At 44.5% G+C, this 12,575-nt stretch overlaps 1 protein-coding gene across 4 annotated transcripts in view; it reads right to left on the bottom strand.

Annotated features, from left to right (window-relative positions):
• Positions 1–3,717: 3,717 nt before the first annotated feature.
• SLC25A40 (solute carrier family 25 member 40) overlaps positions 3,718–12,575 on the bottom strand; it is a 79,151-nt gene continuing 70,293 nt past the window's right edge. For 3 of the 4 annotated variants that reach the window (XM_045005632.1, XM_045005633.1, XM_045005636.1), the window contains one exon: positions 3,718–5,979. In XM_045005632.1, coding sequence (XP_044861567.1) covers positions 5,846–5,979 — 134 coding nt within the window. In that variant the 3' untranslated portion in view covers positions 3,718–5,845. The remainder of the gene's footprint in view (positions 5,980–12,575) is intronic. The other variant, XM_045005635.1, reaches the window with a different exon arrangement.

Raw genomic sequence — 12,575 nt, 5'->3', positions numbered from 1 at the left:
AAGAGTTTGACAGGATTTAAAAACGTATTAGGTAATCACAGGCTTGTCTACATACACAACACCTCTCTAATGCAAACTGGAGGGTAAATAGCACTGTGGGTCAAAGTGCTATGCTCTAACTCCCCTGTACGGATGCACACTAAAATATTCCTACTTTGCATTAACGTAATCCTCTTCAGACAGGCTTACATTAATGCACAATAGGAACCTTTTCATTCACACCTGCTGCATCCACACTGGGAAGCTGAAGTGTAGCACATTGACAGGCATTACTGTTCACACCTCTGTAGTCCAAACTGCAGGGCAGTGTAGACCTAGCCTTAAGTGAACATCCACAGTCCAATTAGTTAGGGCGGGGAAAGTGTTTTAACATGTGCTTCAGACATAAATTAACCACTAAGATGAACTTTTCTTAGGGGCAGCTTATTTTACAAATATCCACTATGGCATTTCTTGCACCTTCCTCTAAAGTATATGTTGTGCCACAATAAACAATATCGCAAGCTATGGTGTAAGAACTTTCAAAGCCAAGATACTTCACAGGAAGGCATAAAACTTTCATGCAGTATTTATGCACTATATTATAAATAAAATTGAGCCAGCTCATGGAGCCATCTACATCCTGCAGTATGAGGGATGAAAACTATTCCACTGTAATTGCAAATTCTACTCATTCATAGTCTAAATCTTTAAGTTTCTAAGAAATTCACCTTGATAAAGTGGCATTACATAATTGAATTATACACATCACAAAAAGCACTTTTCTTTCAGTGATAAATCTGCCTTCTGGTTTAAACTTATGCTTTCATTGTTCTGTACTTTCAGGGCAGGGATTCTCTTTTCTATATTTGTACAACACAATGCGGCCTCAATTTCAATTGGAGCCTTTGGATGCCACTATAATAAATATTTAACAAGTAGATTCCTAACCTTTTTGCTAAAAATCCTTTGGCATTCTAATAGTTGGACAGAGGGCCCTCATCTGTGCACTTGCACAACTGTCATACTTATCTTCCTTCTCCATTTTGCATTCTATTTTTCTTTTAAACTCCTATTCACCAGAAGGCAACATCCTGCCTGGGCCAAGAGCATCCAGAGTTAATTATTTGGGGTGGGGTTGCCTGTTCTTTCACCCAAAAAGAGTGTAATGACAGAAGACAGATGATAAACACCCTTGATGACAAGTCTTTGGCCTTTTGAGGCACTAGTCATTGTGACTCCTTTTCCCTCCATGCCTTCTGGATAGCCTGTGACCTCAACAATAAGAGTTTGTTAAATTATTTAAAAACTATGGGCCTGTCACAGTGAAGTAAATGACTATTTTATTTGTGATCATACCTCTAGTTTTCAATTCATTACTAAAACCAACTATATCAGACTAACTAAAATAAAATAAAATATAGCAGAAGGACAGAATAGGTCATACTGGTGGGGGAGTGGCACTATCTGTGAAAGGAAATCTAGAGACAACTGAAGTAAAAATCTTAACTGAACCAAACTGTACCATAGAATCTCTATGGATAGTAATTCCACGCTTGAAGAATACAGAAGTAGGAATAGACTACCAACCACCAGACCAGGACAGTGATAGTGACTGTGAAATGCTCAGGGAGATTAGAGAGGCTATTAAAATAAAAAACTAATAATAGGGGATTTCAACTACCCCCTATTGACTGGGTATATTTTATCTCTGCATCCTGTGTGGAGGTTATGTTTCTTGACACCTTAAATGACTGTTTCTTGGAGAAGCTAATCCTGAAACCCACAGGAGGAGAGGCAATTCTTGGTTTAGTCCTAAGTGGAGCACAGGATCTGGTCCAAGAGGTGAATATAGCTGAATCGCTTGGTAATAGTGACCATAACATAATAAAATTTAACATCCCTGTGGGGAGGGAAGAACACCACAAAAATGAGGAAGTGAGTTAAACAGAAATTAAAAGGTACAGTGCCAAAAGTGAAATCCCTGCGAGCTGCATGGAAGCTTTTTAAAGACACCATAATAGAGGCTCAATTTAAATGTATACCCCAAATTTTAAAAAAATAGCAAGAGGACCAAAAAAGTGCCACTGGAGCTAACCAACAAAGTAAATTACCAGTACTGTTCAACATATTCATAAATGATCTGGAAAAATGGGTAAAGAGTGAAGTGGAAAAATTTGCAGATATAAAAATACTCAAGATAGTTAAGTCCAAAGCAGACTGCAAAGAGTTACAAAGGGATCTCACAAAACTAGGTGACTGGGCAACGCAATGGCAGATGAATTCAATGTTGACAAATGCAAAGTAATGCACTTTAGAAAACATAATGCCAACTATACATATACAATGATGGGGTCTCAATTAGCTGTTACCACTCAAGAAGGAGATCTTGGAATCATTGTGGATAGTTCTCTGAAAACATCTACTCAATTTGCAGTGGCAGTCAAAAAAGCTAATAGAACATTGGGAATCATTAGGAAAGGGAGCCATAAGAAGACAGAAAATATCTTACTGCCTTTATATAAATCCATGGTATGCCCACATCTTGAATACTGTGTGCAGATGTAGTCACTCCATTTCAAAAGATATATTAGAAAAGGTACAGAAATGGGCAACAAAGATGATTAGGGGTACGGAACAGCTTCCATATGAGGAGAGATTAAGAAGATTTGGACTTTTCAGCTTGGAAAAGAGATGACTAAGGGAGGATATGGTAGAGATCTATACCAGAGGTTGGCAACCTTTCAGAAGTGGTGTGCCGAGTCTTCATTTATTCACTCTAATTTAAGGTTTTGCATGCCAGTAATACATTTTTAGAAGGTCTCTTTCTATAAGTCTATAATATATAACTAAACTATTGTTGTATGCAAAGTAAATAAGGTTTTAAAAATGTTTAGGAAGATTAATTTAAAATTAAATTAAAATGCAGAGCCTCTCAGACTGGTGGCCAGGACCTGGGCAGTGTGAGCGCCACTGAAAATCAGCTCACATGGCACCTTCGGCACATGTGCCATAGGTTGCCTATCCTTGATCTATACAATCATGACTGGTGTGGAGAAAGTAAATAAGGAAGCGTTATTTACTCCTCATAATACAAGAACTAGGGGTCAGCAATTGAAATGAATAGACAGCAGGTTTAAAACAAAAGGAAGTATTTTTTCAGTCAACCTGTGGAACTCTTTGCCCAAGGATGTTGTGAAGGCTAAGACTATAACAGGGTTCAAAAAAGAATTAGTTAAGTTCATGGAGGATAGGTCCATTAATGGCTATTAGCCAGGACGGGCAGGGATGTAAAACCATGCTCTGAAGTGTCCCTGACCTCTGTTTGCCATAAGATGGGAATGGGCAACAGGGGATGGATCACTTGATGATTTCTTGTTCTGTTCATTCCTTCTGAAGGACCTGGCATTGGCCACTGGCAGAAGACAGGATACTGGGCTAGCTGGACCATTGGTTTGATCCAGTATGGCTGTTCTTATGTAACTATCTCAGCAACTGTCATTCATTTTCAACATATCCATCCTTCTCTGTCCACGGGCTCAGCTATAGGGTTAATGTTTTCTGTATTTCAAATTTACCATCTTTTCTTTTACAGGTTTACGTAAACCAAGTGGGATAGTTTAAAGCCTGGTTTTAGAAGCTACCTTTTGCATGAAGTGTAAGGTGTCAGACAGAACAGAGCTGAGGCTTCAAAACACAACCAATTAAAAAAAATCAAGAAGCATCTATATTAAACCACAGTCAAATTGATGAAATAAATATTCATGAATAAGAGTTTAAACTTTCTACTATCAGAAACAAAATTAATTATCCATCTGTACACAGGATCACAAAACAAGAAAACATTTGATTTTATTAAACATTAACATTTTTATCCCATCGATGGATAGTATATGAACTCATTTCCATGCTGATTAAATCATGTATTACATTCTTTATCTCCATTTTGAAAATATTTGAATGTTTCACATATTTTATTGGGATGTATGTAGTTTTCATAAAGTGCTATTTCTTTTTATATTATTAAAGTGTAAATTATCCTGAGAAAGAATTCTTCATGGATCACTTGAATGAGAACTCATTTTCCTGCCCCCTCCCACCATTGTTTATTCTGCATCCTTTTAACCTGCAGGACTCTTAATTCTCATCTTTGATGGCTAGCAAAATAAGGGTGCAAAACTGTGTTTTTCCACAAGGAAAAGAAAAGCTCTCTTTCCTTGGTCACATAACATATCTTAGTTTACTGAACTCTGTGAGCAGGACAGGCAACACTTAGTCACTATGAAGTGGATGTACTAGTAGTGTGCATAAAAATATAGCAACAATAAATCCTACAATGTGATCAGTGGGGACAAAGAGCAGTCCAGAATTAATGAAACGATAAAACCCTGAAGAGCCATAAATGAACTGGTGATTTCTAGCTTACTGCTTCAGGGCTGTAGAAAGGTCACCTACATACATACTCTAGTTTTAGGTGATAAAGATGAACTCCTGACAAAGTTTAACACCTCCCCCCCTTCACCACCAAGAAACCTTAAAGAACTAGGTTGTGGTCCTCAGATGCTATGGAAGTGAAGTTAGTTTGTGAAAGCTTTCATCATACCTCTTGCATGCACTCAAAAAGTATACAAGACATCTTAATATTTAAAATTCCTTAGCATCATAGCCACTGTACTTCAAAAATAAGATTGCACACAACTAGTCTGTCATAGGTAGCACATTTTACCCTCCTGTAGGCTCCCTCCTACCTTGCTTGGACATCACAAAGCTTCCCTCTGGAGTTTTTGGATGTGCAAAAATCCAGGATCAGGCTCTTAGTGGGAAATTTGATTTCCAACTTTTAAAAATAAACCAGCTAATCAGCTTAATACATGGCTCTGCAATGGAACCCAAATACTAAACTTTCGCTTTGAAATTCCAACCTAAATGGCAACAGAATCAAAGTGAAAAACATGCGGAGGGTTACATGGCAAACAACTTAATTCTGATTATTCATTTAACTCGAGATTGTGTAATGTAACGTTTCTAATCAATACAGGACCAGTGAAAGTTACAAGATTCCTAACGATTATACTTGTGATCTATAGCATACTCCTACCTGCAATTTTCAAACCACATATATGGAAGGCCAAATATAAATGTTTTTTAGGGTTCTGTTTAAAGGCTATTTAATGGTGCCCCCTTCTGCCCTCGGTCTCACTGAAGCACTGATGAAATACTTAACCTAACTTTCAATAACAAAGAAGACTGATGCCAGGACAACCACTCCTTGAAGGGACAAATATCTAAACATACCGAGGTACATGATTGAGCATTCATGAAAGACTTTCCATGTTTGTTTACATATTGTCTATTTTTCTGAACACAAACCTAATAGATTCTCAGAGCATAAATACATTTAAAACAGGCTATTTAGAGAAATATTAAAATGCATGTCAGAAATGATCATGTTCCATACCAGTCTCATTTTCCACTGAAAGAGATTTTTCCTTTAATACAGGTGGCAAATACTATTTCATGTTTCTGACCAATCTCAAAGTGCTTTTTACCCATTTCTGAAAATGATTATAAAACTATCAATTTACTTCCTTAGCTCTCTAGAAGCATGGTCTTTAAAGAGAGAATTCACATGAAATTTTAAACACTGGTTCTAGGAATATACACAGCACATAGCACTCTTACACTTCTTTGAATTCAGAAATAATTCATAAGCATAAACAGTCTGAAGGAAGTGCTAAGTAAAGGGAGTTGCATCTGGTTAGCAAATGTCATGGTTGAATTTTACCTGGTCTGGAACAGTTTAATTCTAGTCAACAGTCAAAGTTGGCACAACCTTTGACCAGATACCTTGACTATCGTTGCAATCTCAGCTTGAGTGAGAATTAATAGCTTTGTATATTTTTTGTTTGTTTAATTTACGAAAGAAGGACTTCCCATATTCATAGGTGCTGATCATTATGGCACAAGCAGGAGCAACTTTAATCAACCGTGGAACAATACCTGCAGGAAAAAAAACATGTATTCACCAATTATCCATAAATATCACTCATGTTCAGAATAAGACAGACCACAGGCTTCTATAACACTGTGTAGTATCACTCTCTGCAGCAAATAAAGTGGTAAACGTCCTATTCTTAAGGAAACGGAGGCCACACTCTTGCAAACACTTAAGTCTGTAATACAGCCAAGTGGTCCCAAGGAACCAATGCAGTGGTGCCAGCACTGGCAAGTGTCATGATTTTGGACCAATTTTTGCAGTTGCACCCATGACCATGTGAACAACTACAGGAAGCTTTTTATCTGAGCTGTCTGTAGTTTCCCCCTTTGGCTGCTAGTTCACGGACATGAAGATTGCAACACTGCTCTACCGAACTTGGTGTGATCCCTAGCCTATTGGGTGAGGGCGTAGTGGGAGGAGAATCATAGGATTAGGGGGGAGCTTGAGAGGTCATCTAGTCCAGTCCCCTGCAAGCCAGGACTAAGGCCTTGGCTACACTGGCGCTTTACAGTGCTGCAACTTTCTCACTCAGGGGTGTGAAAAAACACCCCCCTGAGCGCAGCAAGTTACAGCGCTGCAAAGTGCCAGTGTAAACACTGCCTCAGCACTGGAAGCGCGGCTCCCAGCGCTGTAAGCTAATCCCCACGGGGAGGTGGAGTACCTGCAGCGCTGGGAGAGCTCTCTCCCAGCGCTGGCACCGCAACCACACTCGCACTTCAAAGTGCTGCTGCAGGAGCGCTCCCGTGTCAGCGCTGTACGGCTGCAAATGTAGCCATACCCTAAGTGTTACCTAGACCATCCCTGACGTGTGTTTGTCTAACCTGCTTTTAAAAATCTCCAGTGATGGAGATTGCACAACCTCCCTAGGCAATTTAATCCAGTGCTTAACCATTCTGACAGGAAGTTTTTCCTCATGTCCAACCTAAACCACTGTTGCTGCAATTTAAGCCCATTGCTTCTTGTCCTATCCTCTGTGGTTAAGGAGAACAATTTTTCTCCTTCCTCCTTGTAATAACTTTTTATGTACTTGAAAACTGTTATCATATCCCCCCTCAGTCTTCTCTTCTCCAGACTAACCATACCCAATTTTTTCAATTTTCCCTCATAGGTCATGTTTTCTAGATCTTTAATCATTTTTGTAGCTCTTCTCTGGACTTTCTACAATTTATCCACATCTTTCCTGAAATGTGGTGCTCAGAACTGGACACAATACTTCAGTTGAGGCCTAATCAATGTGGAGTAGAGCGGAAGAATTACTTCTCGTGTCTTGCTTATGACACTCCTGCTAATACATCCCAGAATGGGGCTTGCTTTTTTTGCATTACTGTTCACTCATATTTAGCTTGTGATTCATTATGACCTCCAGATCCCTTTCTGCAGTACTCCTTCCTAGGCAGTCATTTCCCATTTTGTATGTGTGCAACTGATTGTTCCTCCTAAATGGAGTACTTTGCACTTGTTCTTATTGAATGTTTACTTCAGCCCATTTCTCCAGTTTGTCCAGATCATTTTGAATTTTAATCCTATCCTCCAAAGCACTTGCAACCCCTCCCAGCTTGATATTGTCCGCAAACTTTATAAGTGTACTCTCTCTATGCCATTATCTAAATCATTGATGAAGATATTGAACAGAATCAGACCCAGAACTGATCCCTGAGGGATCCTTCAATATGCCTTTCCAGTTTGACTGTGAACCACTGATAACTACTCTCTAGGAACGTAATGAGAAAGTATGTACTGATGACCAGGTCGCTGCCCTGCAGATGTCTTGGATTGGGACTTGGGCCAGAAACACCGCTGATGAAGCCTGAGTTCTCATCAAATAGGCTGTCAAGATGGCAGCTGGTAGGACTCCTGTCTGCTCATAGAATGTGTGAATGCAGGAAATGATCTAGTATGAAATTCTCTAGGCCGAAACTGGTAAGTCTTTCATCCTGTCTGCTACTGCCACAAAGAGCTGCATGGATTTATTGAACGGCTTGGTTCCCTCCATGTGGAAGGCTAGGACACATCTAACATCAAGCACATGGAGATGCCACTCCTCTGTATTTTTGTGCTGTTTTGGAAAGAAAACAGGCAGGATAATTGCCTGATTACTATGAAACTGAAAGAATGCCTTTGGGAGGAATTCTGGATGGAGGGGAGTGCAGTTGAACCTTGTCCTTAAAGAACATCATAAATAGGGGTTCTGACGTAAGGGCCCTGATTTCTGAGACCCTCCTGGCCGAGGTAATCATTACCAAGACTGCAACCTTCCAGGAGAGATATAACAGAGCTATACCAGCAGCCTGAGAGTCTCGACAGGACCAGATGTAGGTCCCAGGGAGGGACGGGATTGCAAATTTGAGTGTAAAGCCTCTCTAGACCCTTAAGGAAGTGAATGGACATTTCATGTGAGAAGACTGACTTACTGCCCACCAGAGGCTGGAAGGCTGAGACTGATGCTAGATGCACCTTGACAGATGAAATGGATAGGCCTTGTTGTTACAGATAGAACAGGTATTCCAGCATGCACTGGAGGGGTGACTAAGTTGGTGAGAAGCCTCATTGGGAAGAACACACCGAGAAACACTTCCACTTGGCTAGGTAAATTGCTCTAGGTTCTGAGGCCAAGGCTTTAATTTCAGAGACCCGTCTTGCAAACATCACTGCCACCAGGAATGCGACCTTCCATGACAAGTGGGAAAAGGAGCAGGAACCCAGCGGCTCAAAGGGCGGACTGGTGAGCCTTGAGAGGACCAAGTTAAGATCCCACAGCGGGACAGGAGCCCGTATCTGTGGGAAGAGTTTCTTGAGCCCTCTCAAGAATCTGATCATCATGTCATTGGAAAACACCGTCTGCCCTTGGATCGGCAGGTGAAAAGCGGACATGGCCGCGAGATGCACCAAGAGTGGGCCAGGCCCTGATTCCTCAAATGGAGCAGGTAGTCCAGCACAGCCTGTACGGAAGAATGCAAGGGAGAGAGGCCACATTTGGATGCCCAGTGGGAAAACCTCATCCACTTGACCCGGTAAGTCAGTCTAGCTGAGGGCTTCCTACTTTCCAGACAAACCTGTTGGAATCCTTCCAAACAGGTCCGCTCCTCCGGATTCAGCCACACAGCATCCACACTGAGAGATGGAGGAACTCGAGGTTGGGGCGTAGGAGCTGACCATGGTCCTGCGACAACAGGTCTGGTTGGTTGGGCAGGGGCCACTGACAAGTTCATAAGCATGCCGGACCAATGCTGGCGAGGCCATGCCGGGGCGATCATGACAACCTGCGCTTTGTCTCTCTTGATCTTTGCCAGGATCCTGCTGATGAGTGGAATTGGAGGGAATGCATATATCAGACTCCCTGACCACGACAGGAGAAAGGCATCGGAGAGGGAGCCCTTCCTCAGACCTTGCCGAGAACAAAACCGGTGGCATTTCCTGTTCTGTCTGGTAGCGAACAGATCCACTTGGGGAGTTCCACACCTTGGAAGATCATGCAGGCTACCTCTGGATGGAGTGTGAGAGGAGACGTGCCTGCTGAGCTGTTCTGCCAGCCTATTCCTGACGCCGGGAAAGTGACAAGCTTCTGGGTGGATTTCGTGGCTGATGCAGAAATCCCATAGACAGAGCGCCTCTTGACTGAGAGCCGACGAGCACACTCCCCCTTGCCTGTTGATGTAGAACATAGAGGCTATGTTGTCTGTCAGGGCTCATGCCCGACAGGTGGGGCAGGAAGACTCTGCCAGCTGGACTGCTCAGAGCTCTTTGATGTTTATGTGCCACTTCGCCTCTTCCAGGGATCACAACCCTGTGTCTGGAGGTTGCCAAGATGTGCACCCCAGCTGAGGTCCAAGGCATCCGACACCAACTCGATGGAGCGAGGGGGATTGTTGAACGAACCCCTTCCAGGACTGTCCTATGGTCGGTCCACCATCACAGCAAGGTAAGTATCACCTGGGGAATAGTAATGATCTTTTCCAGGGGGTCTCAGGACTGGGATTAGACTATCCCCAGCCATTGTTGCAGAGGCCACATCCAGAGCCTGGCATGATGGACCATGTAAGTGCACGTTGCCATGTGACCCAGCAGGCACAGAAAGACTCTGGCTGTAGTCAGAGGGAACATGGAGACTTCCTCGATGAGGTTCGTCAACATGGAACCTTTCCACCGGCAGGAATGCCCTGGCACAGGTCAAGTTGAGGACCGCTTCAATGAACTCTATCCTCTGCACCGGCACTAACGTCAACTTTTTGTCATTTACCAGTAGGCCCAGAGCGCAGCATGTGGCTTGAAGTTCCACAACATCCCTTTGGACTTGAGACCTGGAGCTGCCCTTGACAAGCCAGTCATCAAGGTATGGGTAGATATGGATATCCCGGCACCTGAGGTAAGACACTACCACTGACATGCACTTGGTAAACACTCTTGGTGCTGTCGCCAGGCCGAACGGGAGGATCGCAAACTGGTAATGGTGGGGCCCCACCATAAACCAGAGGAAGCATCTGTGTTCTTGAAAGATCGCTATGTGGAATTAGGCGTCCATCAAGTCGAGGTTGGCATACCAGTTTCCCGGATTCAGGGAGGGTATAATAGAAGCCATGGAAACCATGCGGAACTTTAACTTCTTTAGGTATTTGTTGAGGTCTCGCAGATCCAGGACAGGCCATAGAGCGCCCTTGGCCTTTGGGATTAAAAAGTACCAGGAATAGAGCCCCTTGTTCCTGTACTTGAGAGGAACCTCTTCCATCGCACTCGGCTGTAGCAACCCCTTTATCTCCTGCGTAAGAAGACTCTCATAAGAGTCTGAAGAGAGATGGGGAAGGTGGGTGGGCAGAGGGGGTATAAAGGAATTGGAGGGTATAACCCAGCTCACTGTGCTGAGGTCCCATCAGTCCGAGGTTATAGTGGTCCAAGCAGGGAGGAAAAGGGAAAAGTGGTTGGACAACACTAGGACAGGTGGATCTCGGGAATCGTCTGGTAAGTCACCCTTAGGTGCACCCTTAAAATGACTGGCCCCCTGCTTGGCACGGGTCAAGCCCAATGGCTCGGACGGCACTTGTAGCCCTTGCCTCGTTTGTGGGGCTGGTCCTGCTGAGGCTGGCTCCCCTGGCCCTGAGACTGCTGCAGTTTGAACTGCTTACGTGCCGGGGCTGGGACGTAAGGACCCAGGGTTTTCAGGGTGGTGACGGAGTCCTGCAAGCCATGCAACTTGCTCCAGCAAATAGGGCTTGGCCGTTGAAAGGCAACTCCTGCATTGACTGCTGAGCCTCAGAGGACAACCCAGAGAGGAACTGCCAGGAGGCTCACCACATGGAGATACTGGAAGCCATTGTGCAGGCAGCAGCAGCAGCAGCGTCCGATGCCACCTGGAGGGCTGCCCTGGCCGTGGTTGTGCCTTCATAGATGATCACTTGGAACTCCTTCTTGGAAGCCTCGGGGAGCAACCCTTCAAACTTGGCCAGGGCTTGCCACATATTAAAGTCATATCAGCCAAGGAGGGCTTGGTGGTTGGCCACTTTCAGCTGAAGACTGGAAGACGAATAAATCTTATGTCCAAAGAGATACAGCCTCCTCAAGTCCTTTATTTTTGAGGATAGCCCTGGGTTGACCTTGCCTCTCTTTGTGGTTAACCGCCTCTACCAGAAGGGAATTAGGGACAGGGTGGGAGTATAAGTACTCATGCCCCTTGGTTGGCACAAAGTACTTGCGTTCGGTCCTCTTAGAGATAGGGGCCAAGGAGGAGGGGGTATGCATTAGTGATTTTGGAAACCCCTTCATGGAGGGGTAGGGCCACCCTGGCCGGAGCCAAGGAGCAAACAGAGAGTCTGGGGGGTCTTCCAGTTCCTCTGCCTGAAGCCCCAGGTTGGAAGCGACCCTCTTCAAAAGTTCCTGGTGTGTTTTGGTGTCATCTTGAGGAGCTGAGTGAGGGGGCCCTGTGATAGCCTCGTCTGGTGATGACAAGGACAATGCCAGTGCCGCGGGTACCACCACTTCCATTGGTGGTCCAGCAGCTTGCTCTCCTGGGTCCTCCTGGACCTGTGGGATTTTACGCCCGATGCCTCAAACACCGGAGGGGAACAGGATACTGAGTCCGCTGGCCTCTCCAAGGTTCCTGACACTGACTAGGCAGCCTGGGAAGGTTGGGTGAACGCCCAAGGGTTCCATGGGTACCATGGTGCCGACCACTGCGCCTGAGGCCATGGGACAGGTTTCGGTGCTGATGATGTAGCCTGAACCACAGGTACCAGGGCCTATCCCACAGTCAGGGAATTTCACTCCGTGCTGGAGGTGTAAGCGGAGTGGTTGGTACTGGGCGACCAGGATCGGGAGGAGCGGTGGCTCTTGTCCAACTGGTGCCGGTCACTGCCTCCTCAAGCTGACCTGTCTGAGCAAGACGGGTGTCTTGGTCGGGATCTCGGGGACCGACGGCATTTGGCAGATCTGCGTTGGAGACCTGGCAATCCACACCTCACACTACTCAAACAGTACTGGGACGTCGAACGGGACTGGGCGCTAATATGGGCTGGTTTCTGGGAGGCTCTTCCTGACTAGTGCGACCTACTGCTTGGAGACGGGTGATGACGGCCCGGCGATCTCCAATCCTCGAATGGTCCTGTGATCA

The sequence above is a fragment of the Mauremys mutica genome, chromosome 2 (genome assembly GCF_020497125.1).
Source record: "Mauremys mutica isolate MM-2020 ecotype Southern chromosome 2, ASM2049712v1, whole genome shotgun sequence".
In the NCBI taxonomy this organism is placed as follows: Eukaryota; Metazoa; Chordata; order Testudines; family Geoemydidae; genus Mauremys; species Mauremys mutica.
This window is presented reverse-complemented; position numbering and strand designations above follow the sequence as displayed.